The sequence below is a fragment of the Macrosteles quadrilineatus genome, unplaced genomic scaffold, assembly GCF_028750875.1.
Source record: "Macrosteles quadrilineatus isolate MER2022 unplaced genomic scaffold, UCM_ALF_1.0 Scaffold_3__2_contigs__length_128488019, whole genome shotgun sequence".
Lineage (NCBI taxonomy): Eukaryota > Metazoa > Arthropoda > Insecta > Hemiptera > Cicadellidae > Macrosteles > Macrosteles quadrilineatus.
Genome location: NW_026542596.1, coordinates 107076365 through 107101663, shown reverse-complemented (window position 1 = coordinate 107101663; position 25299 = coordinate 107076365). Strand labels below are relative to the sequence as shown.

The 25299-nt window shown below is 34.7% G+C and overlaps 1 protein-coding gene across 2 annotated transcripts in view; it reads right to left on the bottom strand.

Moving 5' to 3' along the window:
• Positions 1-25299, bottom strand: part of LOC128989633 (gem-associated protein 5) — a 35069-nt gene that overhangs the window by 5993 nt on the left and 3777 nt on the right. The window contains exons 3-20 of one of the 2 annotated variants that reach the window (XM_054411582.1): positions 24785-24881; positions 23982-24149; positions 23202-23333; positions 21036-21128; positions 20351-20500; positions 19392-19500; positions 16687-16939; positions 15312-15441; positions 14383-14564; positions 14027-14145; positions 13191-13371; positions 12689-12778; positions 10033-10116; positions 9435-9656; positions 8926-9079; positions 7107-7200; positions 5870-6033; positions 4150-4360 (exon numbers count right to left, since the gene is read on the bottom strand). In XM_054411582.1, the coding sequence (XP_054267557.1) occupies positions 4150-4360; positions 5870-6033; positions 7107-7200; positions 8926-9079; positions 9435-9656; positions 10033-10116; positions 12689-12778; positions 13191-13371; positions 14027-14145; positions 14383-14564; positions 15312-15441; positions 16687-16939; positions 19392-19500; positions 20351-20500; positions 21036-21128; positions 23202-23333; positions 23982-24149; positions 24785-24881 (2633 nt within the window). The remainder of the gene's footprint in view (positions 1-4149; positions 4361-5869; positions 6034-7106; positions 7201-8925; positions 9080-9434; positions 9657-10032; positions 10117-12688; positions 12779-13190; positions 13372-14026; positions 14146-14382; positions 14565-15311; positions 15442-16686; positions 16940-19391; positions 19501-20350; positions 20501-21035; positions 21129-23201; positions 23334-23981; positions 24150-24784; positions 24882-25299) is intronic. The other variant, XM_054411583.1, reaches the window with a different exon arrangement.

Genomic DNA, 25299 nt, shown 5'->3' with positions numbered 1-25299 from the left:
GAGGAACAGTATGGTTTCATGCAAGGTAAAAATACAGTAAAAGCAGTAGAGAATGTGATAGAAACAGTGTTAGAAAACTTAGAAAATAAGCTGTTATCATCTGCCTTACTCATAGATCTTACTAAAGCTTTTGATTGCATGAATCATGAGCTACTGCTAGACAAACTGTTTCACTATGGTATCAGAGGTAAAGAACTTAATTTATTTAAATCATACTTGAGTGGTAGAGAACAAATGGTGGTTCAGGGCCATGGTGGAAGTAAATAAGGTGTGCTACTCAGCCGGACGAGTTTGAGACCGTTCTGCGCATCTCGGCATGACGTCACCTTGGGGGCAAACCGCTTCGCGCGCGTATATAGCTCAGCGTGACACTGCTCTATTAACATCAACATTTTGAACTGTTAGAATCGAGCAAAAATTATGAAACTTGACATGGACATCAATTATAAGTGGACGATGCGTGTTGTGAAAAAATAGATTGTAATTGTTAAAAACTCAAGCATGAAATCACTCTTTATACTTGGTCTTTCTTAAAACTAAACATGCGAAAGTTAGTCGGCTACTAAATCACGTACTATTTGGTTAGAAGGATTTGACCAGCGGGAAAGTTTTAGATAAAGATCCAAATTTAACTTTCCTTCAAACTATATACCGTTACAGGCATTATTTCCTGAGATATGCTAAGTTATATGAGCGCGTGATCGGAGCGCGTGCTGCGAGTCGAGTCAGTTGCCAAGTATTAATCACACATTGCCATCCAACAAATAATGTAGTTTCATGAATATAGTATCATTGATATTTTTATTCCTGTATTTATATTCTTATGTGAAAAATTGTTGTTCTGTTGACTTCAGTGTGTTTTTCCCCGTTTGAATATGGGATATTTCGTAATAGTTCACAGAGCAGAGAATATATAATATTGTCTCCTCGGTGAATAGGGTTAACATTGCCAAATTGCATTTAAAGTATAGCAAATCGTTGTTGATTAGTTAAAACCAAAGTTTGCAAATAGTGGTTTAAATAATAAATTATCTATAACGCAAAGGAATATATTTAACGTAGTATATAAAATAAAATGTACTCTGTTAAAAAATAAGTTGGTGATTAAACATTGTATTTATAATCAGGTTAAAATATAAAATTTTTCACTCTTGCAATACCATGATAATAAAATGTGATATTCCAGTTTAATTCGACAGCTAGGATCCTATTTCACTGGGGTTGTTATCTATGTCGCAACTTTGGCTTGGTGCGGGGGTGTGTGCGGGGGATGATCACGTGATGTTTGTTTTGTTTTCGTTTCTGTGTTCACCGCGAGTTACAGTAGATGTCAGTTTCCCATAGGGCATACATCTTTCTACAAAAATGCTCCATTGTGCAGTGTACGGTTGTTGTAATAGTTCGAAAAATAAGAAAACGCAACCAAACGTGCGATATTTTAGTTTTCCTCAACAAATCAACAGGAGGCTAAGACAATACAATTTTGCTGGTGGCGAAAAAAGAAAATTTCTAAAGAAACTTAAAAAAGTTTAGAAAATCCAGAGGTGATGCAATGTTTAATTTTTAGATGTTTACTTTCAGGTCGTATATATTTTTATAAGATTGCAAAATGTAATAAACTATGTTTTTGGTTAAGGAAATGTTATTCATTTCCGATCCTACAAATTGTATGGCAACTGTTATCAAAGAGAGTTAATTTGTATAAAAACGAAGATGTTGCAACACATTTTAATGTAAAACTTATTATATCTGTCACATGTTAATATTACATATTTAATTTAAAATGTAGAATACAAAGTATATCCTTATAACATGTAGCTACAGTGTTTTGGATAATAAATGCGTGGCCTTATTATCCAATAAACGGTGGCATCGGCTGAGCGCGCGCTCCGTTGCGGCTTGATATAATTCTTCGTAGCTAAAAAAGTAATTCTTTTATCGAAATCCAACCGATACTACAGTTAACTTAGAACCTTTCCCTAAAACTTTCCCGCAGGTCTCATAAACCAGACCAAATAATACGTGATTTGGTAGCCAACTAACTTTTTTGTGTTAGTTTGAAAAAGTTTGAAGTTTGATCGGTGGTTGAATGGTTTTTAATTAAAATAAATTAATAAAATTTAAATCATAAGCATCCTATGTTAATAGTCCAAAACTATGCAAAGTTTCAGGAATTTTTATCGGTTCTTACTATTAAAAATTACAATTTTATTAGAGCGGCGTCACTGCTCGATATGCTCGCGAGGCATGTTTGCCCCCAAGGTGACGTCACGATACCCCTCCCCCGCACCGCCTGCAGCCGGCTACGATGCGCAGTAGCACACCTTATTTACTTCCACCATGGTTCAGGGCAGTGATAAGTCTGGCTTTAGAACAATATTAATGGGTGTGCCTCAGGGATCAGTCCTTGGACCTCTTTTATTTATTATTGCTGTGAACGATTTTACTTCAAATATTCCTTGTGCCACAGTGTTATATGCAGATGATACCACACTTCTTAACAGTAAAAAACACCTAGATGATCTAATAAGAACTGAGAACCAAGCCTTAGAAATAGCAATGGAATGGTTTCATTCTAATCTTTTAATTGTTAATGAGAAAAAGACTGAACAAATTATCTTTTCTTTGGACTTTTCTATTTATAAAGATGTGAAACCTGTTAAGTTGTTAGGTATTTATCTTGATAGTAGGTTAAGTTGGGAAACTCATGTCGAGCAGTTGTGTAGAAAACTGTCTAGAGTAATTCACCTTCTTAGAAAGTTGAAAGATTGTGTAACCAAAAACATGCTGATAACTGCCTATTATGCTTTTTTTCATTCTCACTTAAAGTATGGCATAACTTTATGGGGCAACTAGTGTAGTGCATTAGAGGCTTTTAAGTGGCAAAAAAGAGCTGTAAAAGTCATTACAAATGTTTCAGATAGGGAGTCATGCGTTCCTTTATTCAAAGAGCTTAAAATAATGACTCTTCCAAATTTGTACATATATTGCTGCCTGATGGATGTTAAGAATTCTATTTGTAAATTGTCTGTTAGAAAAGAAATACATGGCTATCAAACGAGGAAAAACTATCTTCTTAACTTAATCTCTGTACGGTTGGAAAAAACAAGAAACAGTCATGTTTATATGAAAATTAAATTATTTAATAAACTGCCAGAAAACATGTGGAATATAACTTCAAAACAGTTTGAAAATAAGATTAAAATATGGTTAAGAGAACATATTTTTTATACTGTTGATGAATTTTTAGCTTGTGACATTAGTACTTTAAGAATTTAAATTGGATAATTGTTTAGATTTTATATTAATTGTTTGTTATGTCATTCCCTGGTGTTTTTATATTTTGTTATTGTTTTAATCTATAAATTAATATTATATTTTTCAATGTACCTTTTACTTAGAATAGGCTATTTACATAATACATACATTATATGCTTGTGACTTTGTCAATTGCACACATGTGTTTAAAGACAATAAAAATCTTTGACTTTGACTTTGAATATCAAATTTGGGCTTCGTTCGATTACAAATATCTAAACCAAACCGAAACCGACCTGAAATTTCGGACATCCGCACACCTCTAGGTAACACTAGACATTCCACTCACACGTTAAAATGATCACTAGTGAGAATAAAATTGATTCATGAGCCATTGACAAGAGTACACTGATGTATATTAATACTTTTTGTGGAATATGCCAACTCTTTAATCAAGCCAAACTGAAAGGACAATGTATTGTAAAAACTACTCTAGACCTTCTCAGGACCTGACTCTTGCCTGTACTGAACATGGCCGAATGATCCGGTAGTGCTGTCATTTTTGCCACGTGGTAGAATTTCAACCATCGTTTAGCTCCAGATATATGTTTTGGAACACTTATTCTCAATCTAACTAGGCCTAGTCTAAAATTGCCAGTCTCAGTTCTATTGTAACGTACGTATGTTTAGATTTTTCGCCTATCATGGAAAACATTTATATTTAATAGCAAGTGCTCAGAATAATCTTTTCCCTAACAATGTAACACAGATTGTTCATACTCTAAAACATTAATTGCCATCACACAAAGCTACAAGTTTTTTGCCTATCATTCCCAATCATAACAAAATATTAAGAAATAAAACCTTAAGATGTTATGGACCATTCCTAACCTGGAACTGAGGTAAGCTGTTGACCAGCTCCAGTCCCACAGCCAGGTTACCAGCCAGGACAGCCATGGTTAGACATTCTGTGGCGAGGCTACTGGCCAGCTCAGGGAAGCCATGTTGTGAGGCTAGGGTGGCGGCCATCTTGAGAGACTTGAGCTCCTTGTCTCGCGCCAGTGTCTCAATACAAGCCTGAATGTTGCCCGCAGCCAAGAAGCTGACAAAAAATAATGTTAGTTCGATTACAAATATTTAAAGAAAATGGATGAAATTAATTATAAAAATGGTGAATTGTGACCTGAACTTGTACAAATCTTTCATTAGGCCAATGTGCTTTGATACACATTAGTAGAAGTTGAGAGGAAGTTAGTACAGTCCAACCTCGGTATAACGAATCTGAAGGGATCGAATTCAGATATTCAGTTCAATCCCTTCAGATTCGTTATATCAAGGATTTCGTTAAAACAAGGTTCGTTATAGTGAGGTTAGGTTTGCAGGAATTTCGCTAAGTCGAGGTTTAGAACCAGCATCGGTCAATATAGGTCGGGATTTGACCTCATTAAAACACAATTAAAGTAGCATAGGCTGCAATACTTTACAGTACAGTTTAACATTGTAAAGTCGAACCTCGATAATCTGGGGTACTAAAGGGTAAAGGGTAGGTATCTTTAATATTGCGCAATCATGACATTTATAGTCATTGACCTTGGTCCAGGTTACAAACTGTAAGTTTAAAATCACAGCTTACTCTAACCCACCTAAAACCTAGCCAAACACTGTATTGTATAGCAATAAAACACGCAAAGAACAAACAAAACAGTAGATAGTTTTGTAAGCTACTGCTTGTGATAGGCCGGTAGGCTACAGTACTGCTTTAAATCACAACAGAAGAATGTCAATACTTGTAATAATCATCAGCTATAGCATTGGTGTTGCCTTAGTTTAAACAAATCGTATTGAAAATAATAAAAATATTACATAAGTCGTTATAAAAGTGTATAATCATAGCCAACTTAAAGATAATTAAAACACTTGTAAAATGAATGTTAAGATAACGATGTTGCTATTCTTCCTCTTTGCTTTGTTCTTCTATTCTTTACTTTTTCCTTCTTAGGTTTCTTTTTGTCCAAAAATTGTACAAGTCACCATAGTTTATTAAGTGCTTTATTTTAGCTGGGATCATGAAAAATTTGTTAAATCAAGGTCGTTGATATGGTTTGTTTGTTATGTAGAGGTAAAACATACATTGTGTCTTATGGAGAGTTCTAGGGGATTCAAAAAAATTCGTTATATCAAAGAATTTGTTATATATATGTTCGTTATATCAAGGTTAGACTGTAGCTCAATTAAAGAGCTGTAATGGGATTTTTTAATTTTTTATATACTGTATATATTTTTTAAATTTTTAGGGAGACTTTTACGCACACAGGTAGCCAGCCTGTAGAGTGAGACTCCTGAATTTATCACAGACCCATCCATGACGGAAGGTGGAGAGCGGGTGCCAAGTTTCTTGGTTACAAGTTTGTAATCCAGGCCCCACGGATTGGAATCAACATCGTCCCCTAATGTCTCCCAGCAACGCGTTTACTTCGGTTGATGGCTCGACGAAGAGACCTCCTAGCCACTCTGTAAGCATCCGATTTACGAAGTCTGTCTACAGGTTCTCTGGCCCTGGTTTTAAGTACATAGTAAAAAAGCTAATATAAACAGACGTTTGTCTACTTACCAGTGAGCGGCCAGTTGCAAAGAGCCCTGTTGTCGGGTAGTGGTGGCCCACTCTGTGTATACCTCGGTTGTCAACTCATCATCATGTGCCAGACGACACTTGGCGATGGCGATGGCCTCTCGGTACATCTTGTAGTCGGCCAACAGTCTCACTGCCTCGTGTACCTAAACATCACCACATTGACTAAAGATTCTGCATCATACAACAAGGTCCAGTTGGGCAAGGCGAGCTAGTTCAAATCTGACACCAGTGTCTTAATCTTAATTTTCTCACTATTATTCTAGGTGGTTCCTGCTAAAATTAGTCTCATTGTAACAGTTGATAACGATGTCAGGGAAAATCAACACTACTTCTGAGTATGATTATGATGGCTAGAATAGTAATGGAAGAAGTAAAGAACACAGTGGTAGATTTAAAGTAGTTCACTTGGTTGGTGAGTGGAGCTCGTAACTACTAGTAGAAGACCTTAATTTATACAATTACAAGGTACATACCTTTATATCAACAGTTCAACAAAGTGTGGTAGTAAAACTCATGTGTTGCCTATTAAGGCATTCTCAGGAAATAATCTCCTATAATGAATATTTCATCCATTGAAAGTCGTCAAATACATTCAGATAAACAGACAAAGAATACAGGCTAACAATGCACGAATAAACATTTTGATCTATCTCAATATATCTGAATGTATTTGATGACTCTATTAATGGATGAAGCATTCTAATGACAGTTCAGATGACATTAAGTAATAATAGACTTATAGTCTATGTAGAAGCAGAATTATTCAGTCGTGGAAATATTGCCACAGCAAGTATACCAAGGCCTAGTTATCTGTCTACACTCTGGTACTTGAAAAAGAGCGATTGGGTGCAACAACACTGCTGGATTTTTACAGTAGCACATGTCTAAAGTAGCTTTACGCATTTGATTGCTTATAAACTGCTTTTAAATGGCGGTCTAGAAGCAATATTTGTAATAATCGGGTATGGATTTAAGCAGAGTTTATTTTACACTATTTGCTGTTGTTTGCTAGATACATTTTGAACCCAACTGAGTCAAATATTTATGTAATGAAATATTGATTTAAAACACCACTACAATGATTCAATGTATTTAATTCTGGTAGCACAAGAAGAGTAATGGAAGGATTTGGAAGCAGGTACAGCTTTATTTAAAAGTCGGTTACTGGCTCAACAGAGTGGAGTGATTATTGAAAGTAAATATATTTGTTATCTACCTTGTTTATTTGAAGCAGGTAAGATGAACCTTTCACAACTTCGCCACACTCCACCAACTGGGCTGAGTACGCTTCACTAGCTTTCTCCCACATACTGGAATGAAATCACCATTAAACATATTTTTTATGGAGGATAAAGCACTTGGCTTTAGGAATTTAGGAATATGAATACATTAAGGAATAAGGAATGGATACATAAAAAATTTGTCCATGAAAAGAGTCCCAGTCAGTTAAAGGCACACAAAAAGTTCACAACACAAATGACTTGATATTTCCCACCTTCAAGGGTCTGACTTAGGGGAGGTACAAATGAGGCATTTAGTTCAAAATTCCTCCGTGAACAGCGCTGTAGTAGAGAGCACTTTGGCAATAAAGTTTTACTAATCGCAAAAATAGTTCTGTTCATAAAATAAAATTATAAATGCCTCAAATTCAATTTTACTATTTTTAATTATAAAATTAAACTATCATAACCTAACCGAACTAACCAAACTTGCTGATAAAGAAATAATATAACAAAAGTTTAGTAATCGGAAAAATAATTCTGTTTATTAAATAAAACTAGAAATTGCTCAATTAAAATTTTATAATGACTTAATAATAAAATTAAACTGTAATAACCAAACCAAACCAACCAAACTTGCTGATAATAAAAAAAATCTTGGACAAAAAGTTAATGCTACTAGCGGGATTCGAACCCAGGACCTACAGTATACCAGCCCGGCACGCTAACCATTAGACCACCGAGGCCGATGGCTACCGAACGTTTTGTTATGGTAATGGCGTTCCCTCAGCTAATAAGAAGCCCTCAGCTGTCATCGTAGCCTCTTCTATACCTCCCCTGAGTAAATACCCACCTTCAAGGGTGTTTTTTCCAAAGAAAAATGGTAGAATAGCAGTTGCATAACTTGCACAGTTTGGACCATCCAAATCAGTCTCGCCAACACATCACTTTCTATCTAATTGAATCAGCCTATCACTGTAAATATTACAATTTGTCTACATACATAATACATTATAACAATCAGTACCTCGGTTCCAAATGGGCCCAACGTGCAATAGTTTTTTGTTTTGTTGGGGGCGCAAGCAACAGACACTATTTGGAAAATTTCTAAAAAATCGAGACAATAGAATCACAGACTAGGTAACCAAAATTTGTATTGCTTTTGTTCCATAGTCTGTGGTATTATCCAGGGATCGTGATTTATTTATGACAAAGTATATGACAAACACCGTTTATATACCCATAAATAACTATGCCAGGTAGGTCAAATATTTTTTCCTGCCACAGTATCATTCGCAAAAGCGTACAGAATTTTAGTTAGGTAGGTAGTCAAAAGGTTAAATAACAGCCAAAAGAAGCAAGAAATGTAAAAATTTCATCAATGAGCTCTTAATTAGAAAACTACCTCTTTGTGAGTTATTTTGAGGGGGGTTACCCTTCTACACAGAAATGTTGACAGTCCGGCCCCGCTTTTCATTCAAAAATAGTCAATGTGGCCCTTGAGTAAAAAAGGTTGAAGACCCCTGTCCTAAGCATGGAGCTGTTGTATTGATTCTTGGGGAACAATTTCAGATCTTTGGTGGTAAAACAGTTGTCATATAACAGGTTGTGGGATTGGACATGCTAGGCTATGGATTTTTATTTGTTAGTTTTTACATAATGTCCATTAAATATTTTTTAAGGTACAACAAGAAATTTTTACGAGGTAACTAACTAACTACAAGATTTCTATCCGTGTGATGTACTTTGTTTTGTTAACATATTGTCGCATGCACCTAACTATCTAGTAAGTGATTGGTCAATGTTTTTACTCACTCAAACCCAGCCATGGGCGCCAGAGACACCAGCCAATCAGAGAGCTGCTTCTTAGTGATAGCCTGTGTGAGAAGCTGAGACACTTGACCACGCCACAACATGGACTGTTGAACCAACTGGATGTTTACTAACCCTTGGGTAGACAGGTGATTCTCTGAAACAAAACACATAATCTGTTTAAGCAACGCTAACTTACAATACTGATTTCGACCTTGTCAAACATTAAAGTTAGTAATTCTCTGTTATACTCCTTCAATAGACAGGATGATGGTACTCCTGTCTAAGAATGATTAAAAAGAGTAGATGCATTTAATACTTCTGCATACTTTCTTGAATTTTACCTGATTATGGCAGCCTAGTTTAAAAAACTAATACAAAGCTGAAGACAGAGTTTATTTAAGCCTAACATACATTTTATTTCCTACACCCAATTTTAACCATCAGAAATATGTGTACTCACGGTCTAACTACATAGCATAGGCCTAACTAACAAAAAAATTACAACTTACCTTCCACCATGAGTAGTCTGGGCATGCTTTTGTCGTCACCAAAGAAGTCGAGATATCCAAGCTCCTCCACAGACACTTTCTCCTCCACCTCTGTCTTGACTGCAGAGCGAGACGCAGACCAACGCTGGTACAGCACATTGAAATGCTTGGCTTGAGCCAGCTTAGTCCCAGTTACGCTGAACATATTTCTACTTTTCTGTCGCTTCCTAAAGTCTTCCAAACCTGTAAAAAAAAAAATGATTATCCTTCTAGTTAATGAACAGTGTTTGTTTTTCTTAAAGAAAAAGGAAGTACAGGAAAACAAAGTTTGGAGAGACGATAATAACTTAACTTGTTTGCGTCACCAATGAATACTTGAAAACCACAGTATTTTCAACTTTAAAGGCTTTATTTTCATAGACACAATAAAAGCCTGCTATTGAGTGAATTTAAAATTTCTTAATTGTTTTTGTTTTGACTGGATTCACAATCCACGCAATAAACTGTATCGCTATCCAAGCTCTACTTCTAGTTTTGTTTGTATTTAACAGATTTTTTAAATTTTTTTGGCTACCTAAAGATTATCCCAAACACATTGATGTTATTCTACGATACTAACTTTTGTTGCTGCTAGTTGGAGAATGTGAATTACTGTTCATGCTGGAGTTGGCTGAAGTGTTGTGTTTGGAGGGGTTTTCATTATCTGGAAATAAAAATACAGGAGAATATTAGTTAGGGTTTATGATTTATTTACTATTTTAAAATGTGAACCTTTACTGTGGTTTATTTAAAACAAACCATTCTTAAAAATTACCAGGGAAAATTAATATTGATTGAAGATATTTTTGTAATGTTTATTTATTTATTTATTCAAGTACAAAAATTAAGTTTTACAAATAAGCTTTAAAACAAGCTGCAAAGCCTCACAAGGCCTGACTGCAGCCACCTATAGATAACAAATCAGGTTCATTCCAAAGTCCAAAAATCCATCCAGCAGCGTTCGTCTAATAACTAAACTTATTTTAACAAACTACATGAACTTGAACCACAGGTAAGAATATAAAGTATTAAAATTAAAAATGAACAATAAATAACAAAAATAATAAATTGCTTTGTTGCTTTACTTCTTATAATAGAAAATAGTTTGCGATTTGACTATGTGGCATATTATAGGAGTTCTACTGTAATCTGATCTGAATACTCTTTATTACTACCATCAAATTTCACAGAATGACCAAAACATACATATTAAATTACAAAGGAAATGTGAAAACAGTTATTAACATCTCTTGGTAAGGTATCCAACATTACCCCGATCCAAGTAAAAGAATTAGTAACACATGTAGGTAAACATTTAAATTAAGTAAGAAAAAAACACACACACATTACAATTAGTTTAAATAAAACATAAAAAAAATGTTTACTTGGTAATACACAATAATATTGATTCTGTCATAAACAAAATAAACTTAGTTTGACAAAATGTGCAGAATGTTGTTTAAACCATTAAAGAAAACAGCCGTTCTTGATATTTTGAATCCCTTAACCCTCCGAGTGTTATTTGTCGATGCATCGACACATAACGCACTTTGTGTAGTGTTTTGTGTCGATGCATCGACTCACAAACACTGTTTACGGCAAAGGCTCTATGACTGACAAAATCGGATTGAACTGGATCGAGTTAGGTATCGTTTTATTTGACAGATTCAGAGCTTTCTCCGGAGGTCTGTCTCTAAGCGCTTTGCATTTTAGTTCCGAAAATATTGTTGCAGACAGCTGACGTGCGTATTTGTAAACAGCTTGGTTAACCTCGCACCGATGACTGATGTGTTTTATTACGTTTATCATTGTTTTAGTGTTAAAAATCAAAAGTAGTGATATACGTGGTGCATTATAAGATTTAAGTGATTTTGAAGGGCTGGTTGATGATCCTGAAGAAGTAGGTAGTGATATTGATGTAAAATATCAGCCAGATTCCTAGCTATGGTTAGGCTATGCATTCTTAGCTAAACGCTATGTACTGAAATCTGTTTTTTGCCCATAACTTATTTATTTGCAAATCTACTTCCTTATATTACTATATATTTGTAATCCTCATAAAATTTAGAACAAAGTGGCTATTTTCAAACATTTATAGGCCTATAATTTATACAATTTCATTGAGCGGGAACTTATTTTTTTTTTTTTTAAATCTTCCAAAATATTTTTTTCTTACCTAAAAAATTTTTTGAAACAAATGTTCCTTATGTTTTATGTATAATATTGAAGCCCATGATTTTCCAAACAAAATGGTATATTGAACAGTATAATTAACATTGTTTTCAAGCTTCTCAGATCCATTTTAATAAAACCTTGCAAATGAGCAAAAAATAGGCAGACATTAAGGCCAAAACAAGGGACACTCGGAGGGTTAAGAATCTATCAGTCTGATCTCTTCATTCTGATTTAGAAAACATATTTTTTATTATTAAATATTTAACACGGAATGTTGTCAAAACCAAATCTCAAAGCCACAAAACTTTGGAAAAGTTTAGGTTTCGAGATTCTATCACTGAGTTTAAAGATTCTAAGGTTATGAAATTAAAAATTTTGGCAGTTTTATTTTTGAACCTGCTGACTTTTTTGTGTCATTTTTATTGTCTTTAACAATGTTTCCACACAAGGTCGTAGCAATAGAGCAAACATATCACCATTAACCGTAATGAAACAAGTCAATTGTATTCTGAACTTCAAAGGGTATCTTTATACTATAGCTAAAACGATTATATGATTCAGTATCATATCAATATTTACTAAACCCAAAGAAATATTGACCACTAAATGTTCTAATTAATCTAATATTCATGTTGGTTGTTAGGAGTTTAATTTTTTTGAATGTTGGTTGTTTATAAAAATTATGTCGTATTGGATTTTAAGATCAGTCCCATATTTATGTTATGTCAGGGTCAGGAGTTGATCTTTTTTAGTTTTGATTGCATACTTAACATTTTATTATTACCTGTATTTTTTGTAATCTTTGTAACCAGTTATGTAAAAAGGTTTTGTGTTTAGGTTTTTTCGAGATTCAGGATTCGATTTTTATAAGTATCGGTTTCGGTTTTGAGATATGCAATTATTTCTGGTTTTCACCATCACTAAAAGACACATAGGACCATTGGTAATGTTTTATGTTCATTTGTAACCAAACAGTCCAAAGTTCAACATCACAGATCACTGAAGACCACAGCTTTTCACCAGCCCACCAGACACAAAGACACTGATACAACACTACTTACTTAGAGATAGATCAGACATACCCACTGTGAGCTCTGTTGCCTCTTGCACTTCCACTGTTTGCTTCTTGCGTAATTTTTCTATGTCTTTCTCTGTAAAACATAAACTTGGATGAATAACAATAGAGTTTAAGACAAACCATTGAAAAAAAAACTCCCGTTAGAACTAAAGCTCATGAAAAGCATTTTTAGCCAAATCATTAATATACCAAGCAGTATTTCTAAGAGTGGGGTGCGAGCTGGCGTTGTGGTTAGAGCGCGGGACTTCAGTCCCTAGGTCCCGGGTTCGATACCCGCCAAGTCACCAATGGATTTTATCTAAGTGATGGTGCCGCAACCCCTAGGTCTAGACTGAAGTAATGTGAAAAACAATCACAGGCTCGTGCCTAGCGTCCTAGGACAAAAAAAGCAAGGAAGAAGAAGAGCAAGGAAAAACCTGAACAGGATTTTTGAAGTAGTACGATTTATTGTAATAAACTTATTAAAAATCAAAAGACAAACCTACTTTTCTCTGGCCTGCAGGTAGAAGGTGCTTGTAGCTCGGACATGTGCCACAGTCTGACTGTGTTGTCACTAGAGCCAGATATGACAATGTTGGGGTCTAAAGGACTGAAGTAACCACACATGACAGACATAGTGTGTTTCAGATACACTCCCATGCAAGACTGAGAGGGTACATCATATATCTGCAACAAGAGTATACATGTTAAAAAACAAAAGTGACACATTTATTTGTTTTTTAATCACAAACCAACATTCCAGTCTGAAAATTTAGGTCATTACTCAAACTTGTTCTATTTTCTTATGCCACAAATTTTTCGCTTAATATCAAATTAAACTCCTGTAATAACCTAGCTGCCGTTGCATATGTTACAGTATATTTGCCTCATCTGTTCTTTGGACATAGTAAAGCAGTCTAATAGTCCTTGGAGGTAATGAGACTTGCTAATAATTTGCTTTTGGACATTACAAGACCTTTGCTAACCCATTATTTAATTTACCAAATGCTTTATGTAACAACTGTGGTCTTGGACATTGGCATTGTGAAACTTTTCTAAAATATTGGTTTGGACATTACGGGACTAGTTGATGGCTTTGGACATTATTAACTAGACTAGGTTTTATTTGGTCGACATTATTTTATGGTCAGTTAAACCATGAGCTTGATCTTCTCAGAATAAAAAGCTTGCTCTGTCTGTACTATGAGAGGAAAAGTAGTTAAATAAAACCACAAAAGATCAATCCAACATTATCACAGATATGGCCAATTCTGACGAACCGTAAGTAAATCCAATTGGTATGGACACAAGTCTATGAGTGATTATGTTTCATATGACTCACCTGCACAGAGGAATCGTAGGATGTGGAGAGGAGTCTGCCATTGTAGTGAGGGCTCCAGGCAAGACCCACAATCTTCATGGAGTGGCCTGACAGAGTCGCCACCAACTCAGGCTGACCCTCTGCACAAACAAGAAAAGGTCACATAATCATATGATTGTTTTCTACTTGTGCATGCATCTGATATCAATTGGTAGTTTGATATTCCATATTGGTTGTTCACCTTTATACATTTCCACAACACTAACACCAGCGGGTGTTAGGGTGAAGAGAAAACAATGATAGCTTTGTTACTAACTACCTGCCTCGACCATTCAAACGTCAAATAAGATGAGCTATGTGCTGATTGTTGTACTCACCAGCAGGTATGTTGTAGACCTTGATGTTCTCACAAGTAGTAGCTAGCCAGTCTTTGTAAGGAGATATATTATTGTCACTGGCCACAGTCTCCGGATGCCACTCCAGGTTGTTCATCAACTTCTTGTGAGGGTAGACGACATGCAGCAGATTCACTGTCTTACAGCTCAAGATGTACATTGATCTGAACAAATAACAAACTATATGATTTGCTGACAAGAACAACAACTGCATGTGGTTGAATGAGCAATGGAATAAAGTACTTTGTCTGAAGGACAAGATAAATTTCAAATATTTTAAAATTGATATTAAGAATGCAAAATCATGTTATTACTGGCAAATAATACACAGCATATACGATATGGTGGTTGAGATTTTGGCCACTTTATTTTTTACATATCTTCATTAAAAGCTATCCTATAAAGCCAAAATAATTTAACATTAAATATGTGAAATCAAAAGCATTGTTCTTCAAATACCAACCTAATCTTTAAAAACAATAGGGTTAGAATGAGTAGCCTAGTTTTCATACAATATAAAAGAAGGAATTGATCCACTTAAAAATGACCTTCAATAACTTCAGAGGGAAGGTAAAATGCCCTAACAATGATGAAAATTAAACTAATAGTTTACAAAAAACCTAAGTATTGAAAATAGTGGTTACGGTCAAACATCTTATTAACCATTGAAACAGAGTATAAAGGAAAGGAAAAGACTAATTGACATTTTTGTTGTTGACTAAAACACATTACAAAATAATTAATTTTGGCATGTAATAATTTTACCGACATATTTCAATAGTTTTTTAAGATTATCTTAAACTAAATATAAAAAAATACCACAAAAATGAACAGGTTGATTTTCAATTCTAGAAAGTTGTAGAAGTATAACAAGTTAAATTTAGAATACATATTTAGAGAAGTCAACTCACCCATTTTCATTCCCAACAGCAAAGCAAGAATTGTCATGCTTGAATACAATCTCAGAACGTACAAGGTTCTTTTTAAAGTTCAGACTTGCATCGATGGCATTCAGGACTGAAGTATTCAATGATATTGGTTCTGAAAAGGAAGTCAACATGTAAAAACAAAAAAAAATAACAATACATAGGTCTATCAATTAGTAGTAATAGTAATAAAATAAAATAAAATGTGATTCCATCTCAATTAATGTTAATACATAATGTTTACTATTAACACGTTCGCTACTGAGCGTCGCATATATGCGACGCCGCGGTCATTGCCACAGACCAAGGTATACATTTGATTCTTACACATATACCGGCTGTCACTTGGATAACAGTACACACAGACCACGGGCGAAAACCTGTAAAACAGTGATCATTTACATTGTAATACGCTACAATCGTGTTTGTAAATAAATTATTCTTGTTTATTTGTATTTTTTATAACCTTTTGTAATGTCGCATATTTGCGACGCCCGGTCTACAGCGAAGACAATAGTGAAAATTATCACAGTTTTCTTAAAATAGACTAAACGTCGCATACATGCGACAGTTCATTTTTTGTGTTTTAAGGTAAAGGTAAGTAAAAAATAAACAGATTATTCAAGAACAGTTTATAACTGAACAAATATAAAAGCTACATAGGATAATGCAGCATACATACTGCATACATACATACAGTGATGCAGAAAAGTAAAGACCAGTTTTTCCAACTATTATATGACGTCACCAATCATCATATCCACAGACCAAGCGACGCTGTTGTGCGTCAGACATCTCTGTAGACCACTGCAGGGTATTCAGTGTCTTCAAATAGACCACTACAAAGATATAAGCATTTTAATAACATTAGAACCCCGACGCAAATATGCGTCGGCAGTCTAATTTAATGTGACTAGGGTGGAAACCGGCCGTCGCATATGTGCGTCGCTGGTCCATGTGAATGGAAAATTTCGTACTATTGCAGTAGCGAACGTGTAAAAAAAAACCACTATATTGCTCTTCTATTGTTGCTCTTCCTAAATACTGAAAAATGAAAAAATGAAATTAAGTGTTTTAACTAGGCTATTTAATTACAGTGACTTTAAAAAAATCTTAATATGCCGAAACCAGTGACACCAGTGACTGTTAGACACGCTGTACAGTCTCTATAGAAATTATTGTAGTAGTCTGTTCTTCATGCAACCTGTTGTATTGTTGAATATATTTCACACACAGTCCAGAGGCCTATATGGCTGAGTAAATGCAAGGTCACCAACCTATTACAAGTTACATTGGCTGATAGATTTGTTAGCCCAGCACCACATTAAGTAGTGTGTTGGTGGCGACTGTGCAACATTACCTTTGTTAGGGTTATTTATGTCCGCGGCGTACTGTAGTATGTCTCCATCCCCCACTGAGTACAACGCCAGCTGGTCCTTGTGGTCTGTGTCGGCCGGTATCAGTGGCGCGGCCCAGCACAGACGATACACTTGCTTGCGGTGATGCAGACGGAACAGCACGGGCAGCTTGTTGCTGTCCAAGTCTATCAGACCAACGTGTCCGTCACTGGTGCCGTATGCTAACCAGTTCTCCTCCCGAGGGTGCCAACACAGCTGTGATACAAATACTTGTCAAAATACATAATCTGGATTTGTTATATTACATTGATATCTTGTTGATGTTATTAGTGAATTTCCCTATAGGGAAGTAGCTGTTACCATAGGTGGCACGGTTAAACCTAGGCCCGGGAAAACACGTTAACTTGAGTAATTTTGTTAGATTTTGATCAAATTTGGTTTAAAGTCGGATAAACTTGAATGAGTTCATGAACCAGCATGATCGGACCATAGGAACGGGGTTTTATGGGGTAAAAATTGGTTTTTCTCATTTTTGACCCTCAAAACACAACATTCCCCAGTTCATCTCTAAACCTTTTTAAAAGCTAAAAAAAACAAATAATTTAGTACATCAAAGTGTTTAGAGTGTGTGTGAGTCTCCTACCAGCCCCGCGCCGCGCCGGACCAAATCAGTATTATGATAGCGCTATCTAAATGTCAATCGTGTATTCGTACCATATTAATGTTTTCTGTGTTCGTGTTCGTGTTTTAAATGTGTTTTTGACGAGTTGCAAGCTTTGATAATGTTGTCTTCGCAACGAAACATGTAAGCTGTTGAGCAATACCATTTTTGGACTATTTGACTGAGGTATGTAAAAAACCTATTATTGTCTTAAAAATATAGTCCAGGGGCCGAAAACATGAATTTTGAAAGTGTTTTTGTAGGTTTATTGGTAATGGAGAAAATTCAAAAAAATGGTAAAATTGTGTTGTTTGCTTGTTTATCTATTATTTTGATAACACTTGGCAAATTTATTTATCTTATACTAAGCTATTAATATTTTACTAGAAAATAGACTTTATTAGTTTCCTTGTAGCAGCAAACCTAGGTTCTCGTTAAACCTAATGTTTTTTTTTTTTTAATATACTTTTTTTAATTTAATTTAATTGAAAATCAATTTAGACAAATGGAAATTTGTTTAGTCGGCAGGTTTCCTGCGGCGGAGTATTTTTGGTTATAGTGCTGTTTTTAATCTATGCTATACATACTGCTGTTGTTACTTGCAATGAACATTCCTCTGCTCTTGTTGCTACAAACAAGTGAATACAAAAAAAATCTGACAAATACCCCACTAGTGAGTACTATGCTGTAGTTTTACCCTGATCACTAGACCACTTCGTAATTACAAGGCAAAAATGTGGTTTGGATGCCACTATAAACTTAACTGTAACCTTGGTAACCGTCTGCACGACCATCATTGACGCTTGACACCCCAGAGCCTGTCATTACCATCGATGCATCGATGCAGCAAATTTAGGTACTCATTAAACTTAATGTTATTTAAATAGAATTAATTGAAAATCAAATGAGGAAATGGAAATTCGCTTAGTCTGCAGGTTTGCTGCAACGGGGGTATTTACAATAATTTGGTTCGTTTGATGCTAGTTCTGCTAAAAGACATGTGACTGATCCTGTTCATGTTTTAAGCCATATTATTGAATTATATTTTTTGTGGCTTGCGTTTTTTCTAGGGATGGACGAGATTGGATTTTTAGTTCGAGACGAGACGAGACGAGATTTTTTATTTCTCATAAAATTTCGAGACGAGATCGAGACGAGATTTCCCTTCTCATACACAACGGGAAATGCACGTTCAAAATTTTTACCTGATTTTGTAACATTGTTAGATGACTGTTTAAATACAAAAATAATGATAATAGGCAAGAATATTTACAATCTTTTATTAAAAAACATCAGCATAACATTTTTTTATTAATCACGCCTAACTTATTAAAAATGCCTACGATTAGGAAACATAGTGATATCAGTTAGGATAGAGTTCAACTTATCCTAAAATAAAATAAATCATAAAATAAAAGCAATATTAATTTTTATAAAATAGTTACTTGTTTTGACTTGTTATAGTAATAAAACATTCCTCACACTGCTTACACTTTACAAAACTTCTCAAATGTTATTAAAGTAATATTATTAAAATAATTAAAGTAATATTTACATTTAAAGAATTAATTAAATAAGAACGCTTTCACAAAGGAAACGCAACTACAACACGCTCCTGTATTGCGGGTATTGCGTTGACTTTCTGCAGGCATTTTTAATTTTTTTTTTTTTTTTTTTTTTTTTTTTTTTTATTCCCGTCTCGGTAAAAATCTCGGCCAAAAAGAAATCTCGTCTCGTGTAACGAGATTTAAAATTTCCCGAAAATTTCCCGAAATTTCGAGACTTGACCATCCCTAGTTTTTTCTCATCTTCCAAACAAATAAAACCACAGTTAACATCCCCAAAAGCGTTAGCATCCATTTTTAACACAACTCAACCGTCACAGCGCGAGAGAGGTCACAGTATTGTGTGGCGGCAAGCATGTTTGCGAGCATGCTCGATCGTCTGTCGGAAACATCGAGCATGTTCACAAGCTTGTTCACCAACAGGCTTGCGAATATGCTCAACCGTGTATGGGGGCTTTAAACTTAAGCTTATTCCACTTACAGCCATGACTTTGCCAATTATTTTCTTCCAATAACTGCTGATCTGCAGATTGGTTTGGTCACCTAGGTTCCAGACAAACACTTTACTGTCACTGCTGCCAATTGCAAGCCTATAGCAAAGAAGAAGAAAAACATCAGGTTAGATGACACAGCATATTAAATTCATAACCACATTATGGAAAATAGAAATCTTTACGGTAAATTTTTTAGGTAGTAAAATACCTTCTACTTGTTGTCGCTTTCTTCAACTTCACGCCTGTCTGAGATGTTTTTGTTTCTAAAAAAAATGTTAACTATCTGCTAACTGTTTCAAATATCATAAGTTTTGACAGCCTGCACTTATCCATATCATTTTGAATCTGCATCTTTTGTGCTCATCGCTATATTAAAATTTAATTATTACAAATTAAGATGGATGGAACTGGGCTTATTCTAACCCCAATATAACTGAAGGAAGTTGTAGAATAGAGATGCCAGCTATCATACACCAAATTAATTACACTTTGTATTGTATTAACTATCTTTACTTTACTGGTAGTCATAATTTTGTTTTGCCCAAAATGTTTGTTTGTTCAAAAGGAATCTACTCTCAATCATTTTTGGAATGCAATGTACTTAAAAAAATTTAAGTTACACTCTCAAAAGGAAATCAATTTTTGCCCTGCTAATGACTAGGGAATATGGACCTACTGATCCGGAAAACAGGTGTTTACAAGAAACGTTCGGTTTGTTTTGAATGAGTTACGTACGATATTTATTACTAAAAATAATATGCTCGTGTCCAGTAAAAACTCTACCGTAAAGTAGTATGTAATGAAACCCCATTTGATTAAGCAGGAAGCAAACAGCTGTTTTCCGGACTAAATCCTTGTGTAGAAAGTTTGTTAAAACAGTAGCCTATAGTGTGGCGAAAAATGTTTTTTTTCTTTATCCACGGGACTTAATATTTGTATTCAGCACCTGTTGGGATCCAACGGACTGATGGCCATACAGTACACGGCTCCTCCCATGGTAGGGATGTCCAGAATTACAGAACCCGTTGTTATCTTGCTTGCCAACACATGTTTGTCCATCGCCGTTGTCCAGACCAATCGTTCATCCCCTTTATCCCTGAAAAATATAAAGGGGTTAAAGACTAGGTAATTTCTAACGTTCACAGGATGAGCCTATGACTTATACTGTTATGGTATGTGGCTTTCTTTATATCACCATACAATTCAGTAGTCACTTGGCCAGTTGAGGGATACAAATAGTTTATCAGTTCAGTTATAAAGGGGAAAAATCCTTTGAATTAAGATATAATGAGTTGATAACCAGTTAAATCTTGATATACTAGGATTGCTTTCATAGCAGTGAAAGCTAGTTGAGCGATTGTGTTTCATGGTTTTTAATAGAACAATAAATTAAAACAATGTTTATAGGATATAATACAAGTATTTAATCAATTTAACTTATCAGTTTGTCGCAGAACTATCAATAACGATCTATCAACTTAAAATACCTCAACACTAAAATCAGTAACTTTTCAGTGATTGCCGTGGCTGATAGACAAACTATGAGGGAAAAATCTTTATAAAAATAAACGTAAGCAACGAATAATCTCTTGGGCTTAACAGATTAGTAAGTAAAATAAATTTTAACTTACAAGGTTTCAGTCAAGACTGGAGTTGCGATGCTAAAGCAGCCTTTGTTGTGTCTGGAGTGCAGCAATCTAGGTTGGGGTCTCTTGTGGTTGGCTCTGAAAACCAGTTCAATTGTACAATTCTATTAGATGTGTGCGAGCAGCTCAATGTTCGAGTCAAGCCGAGCTTAGCATATAAGCTCGAAAGATTGAACGTCAAGCAAGAAAATGGAGCAAGAGCGGAGCTTTTACGATCTTTTTTGCAATCACAGTTAACAAGCCTACAAAAGTTCGCACAGTCGAAAAATTTATGATTTTGCTGCAATCCCGGATGACACAATAAAGTTTCCATAATCCCACAGGATTTTCATGAGATAGTAACCCTGGTATTACTTAGAAGACTCATGAAAAATTCAAAGTTCTAAGATCCACGGCTATTGAGAATATAAAACTGTTGAAATATACAAAATGGCAGCTCTGTGAGTAACCACTTGCAAATGACTTTAATAAGTTATTTATAGCTATTTACATTACAAGTGTAGTAAGAGCGTTTTTACATCACGCAGGTGAATGTTAACTAAGAGATGTAAACACGCTCTTGCGCAACATGTAACGTACAAGATTTTACCTGACCCAACAATATACATGGGTTTACGTACAATATTTTTCATTATCCATTTCACTCATCGTTTTTTCAGTAACGTTCTTTTACAAACAAAAGCTAGGTTAGGAAAATACTTTAAAGCATAATAACATTCAAGCACACAGCTGATTTCTAGCGTTGAACGTCGTTGGCTCCATAGAGGTATATTTTTTTAAGTTAAGCACTCAATGTTATTTAAATGGGTTTCATTACATCACCGAGTGAGTTTTTTTCAACTTTACATCGCTCGACAAGTAAGGAAGTTGTATACATCACGCTTGGGATAGGGAAGTTTAACATGGCGGGTTAGGTAAAATAGGTTATAAACCCAGATATAAAACCTTTAAACTCTTAAGAGATTAATAGTAAGTTACAAAACACCCTAAAGGCTTTATACGATAGTAAAGAATGTAACATAAAGCACAAAGGACTCTACGTTTTAAGGATGTATTTTTAATTTTTCACAAAGCTTCCACCTAGCCACCATTGGACCTGAAGATTCTTTCCAGCTCAGATCTTTGTAAAACGGTTTTTAGAGAAAGAGGGTATTTTTTTTAATATAGGCCTACCTTTAAGATACCTAGTTAAAATACCCCGCAAACCTGCAGACTAAGCGAATTTCCATTTGTCTGATAGGATTTACACTAAAATTTCTCCTTAAAAATATCACATTTCCCTATTTAATTAGAATTAGTTTAAGGAGTACTTAGGTTTTCTGCAACAGGTAGGGTAAAAGTGTTTTTTTTTATTTTTTGTCTTTTTTTTGTAAAATGTTAATAGTTTATTAAGAAATAAATGCATTTTTTAAATTTGATCAAACATCTTCATAAACAAGCAAACTACAACATTTTACTTATTCTCCATAATAAAAAAGGGGAATTTTAAATTTAAAATTTCTTTGAATTTTGTCCGTAACCATTAGGTGCATAATGACCCTTCATTATATACTAAATTATTAGTTTTTTTAAGCTTTACAAAATGGTTTGGAAATAAATTGCTTAATTTTATGTGTTTTGTGTAAAATATAGAAAAAATACATTTTTACCCTATAAAACCCCTATAAACTCCGTTCCCATAGTCCGATCATGTTGTTTCGCGAACTCGTTTGAATTAATGTAGGTTTACACGTTTATACAGAATTTCATCAAAATCGGATCATTTTTGCTCGTAGACACATTACTACATTATCATCGACAAAGATCAACTTGGACAACCTAATGCGGCTATAAGTGGGAAACATTTGTAGAATACACTAAAAAACCAGATCAGCTTTTGAAAAATGATAAAATATTTACAAGTACCGGTAATGTTTATTATATGAAAATATTAGGTACGTAATCTACGAGTTGAGTCTTTTAAACTCATCGGAAATTATGACTTTTATTTGTTTTTAAATAAGTTAGGCCTATGTTTTTCAATAACTACTTTGATTCTTTGCAATTGCTCGATTTTGAGCAACATGTACACTAGTTAATAAATTAAATAAATAAATCTAACTAAAACTTTTAAACTCATTTTTAACAGGTTAAAAAAGAATTGTATCTCACTTGTCGTTGATGGCAAACACTTTGTTCAGGTCCCATGACAACAATTCTCCAAACTGGCTGGTGGACAACAGTGTGTAAGGATCTGCCCACAGCACACTGGTCCAAAGTACCAGCTGGTTAGGTGCCTTCTTTCTGTAAAAACCACATTCAAACATATTAAGATTATTTTTCACTAAGATTGAGCACATATCAATCAAAAGCCATAGTTAGGGCAATACATTGCATGGCATCGTAGTGGACCTTTCAGAGAAGTGCAAGCAACTATAGTAATGTTGCCACACTTATTATTTAATGCCGACAGTCCATTAGAATACAGTAGACTCCCCATAATCTACGACAGTTGAATAACCACGATGGGGATAATTGCAAAATAATCAACATAGAAAATTGTATTAGCAACTCAAATGTATGTTATGCCTCGAAGGGCAAATATTTTTAGCGTGAGGCTTATCACTCAGCAGGTAGACTAAAGAATTGCCATTATTTACTTCATCGACCATCGACGAGACCCTGATTACGACTGATGGGTTGATAAGTTACATTTTGTATGTGTTTTAATTTTTTCCAGTACTTAACTTGTTTGAGAATCGATTTTTCATGTATCGGTATCAATATCAAGAATCGATCAATTTTGGTACACACCTACACTGCATTTAAAATGTGTTCAAGCTTAACCATACATTCAAAATTGTTTGCTATTTCCTAAGGAATTTTAGGTTAGGTTGGTATTATCACTCAGCCACTCATGGAAACGTCTACTGTACATATTTAGTACTACACCTGTTGCTTGTGTTGCCAATTGGGGCAGGAGGCAAGTTGAGAACCACTTCAAACCTCCCATCTGAGCCAGTGCGCCAGATGAATATGGACTTCTCTACTCCTCCAGTGGCCAGCAGCAGATCCCTCGACTTCACATCCGAGTCTCCTCCGGCTTGAGGGTCCATGTTCCTAAAATACACCAGGTTTAAATTGAACGTGATTGTAATGCTGATAGTCAACATGGAATCATTCAAAATAGATTCTACCGAAATTCAGAGCTTGCCACAGTGAGCGCTTCAAAGTTGTCTTGTCTAGTTTTAAAGAAGTAGGATTGCCAAGATTATATTCAGTTACAATCATGGAAAACTATTTTTCATTCCAAAAGTTACATTAATAATGACTATCCAAAAAGTAACAAAGAGTTTTTTCCTGGCATGGCGGCAAACAGGATACAATTCCCACAATTGATACAATTGTGATAGTGGATGGTGTGATGCAATTAAAAAAAACAGTAACTGAAATTTAATTTAGTGGTAAGTTAAAGCCTAGAAATAAAAGATTAACAAATGTGGCAATTTGGCATCAAATTTAAAACAATAATTGATAAACGTTTATAACAAATATCGCAGTGAAAGGTCTACTCTTGTGATGATCTGGTAAAAAAGTCTAAGAAAAGTTGTACTTTCACAATTGTGGAACTAAACTACGTTCTTAAAGCAGTCTAGTAAGTAAAGTTTATTGGTGTAATTGCGTTTAAGGAGAAATCGCTAGGAAATTACTTATTTATTAGATATTTATTAAAAAATAACACAAAGCTAACTGACCTTTTATGCCTGATGACATTGTAAGGAACAGGACACCAAGAGATGGATATGACATCTTGTTCATGACCCCGCAGACGATGAACTATCTTGCCATTGCCTGAAACAGAAAATATTGGTCTCTTAGTCTCTATATAACTTACAGGTTCAGGTTGATAAATAAGTAAACAATCAGCATGTAGATAGAGAGAGAGGCCAAAGTTGGGAAGAGGACTATTCACTATTGAGCTAAACAGATTATTTTCAGACATGAGCTCAATGGGATTAAGGCTTTACAACAGTCTACCCACTAATTTCAAAGAAATTAACAGTATTTCAAAATTTAAAAATGATTTCAAACGATACCTTTTACAGAAAAATTATTATAATATTTCCGATTATTTAAATGATAAGTAAATATATTTTAGTTTAAGCTATGTGGATTTTAGTTTTGTTATGTAACTTAGTGTTTAAGATCTCTGACAATATCACCTGTTTCACCAGCTAACGCTGGATCTGTGAAATGTTTTGTGATAATA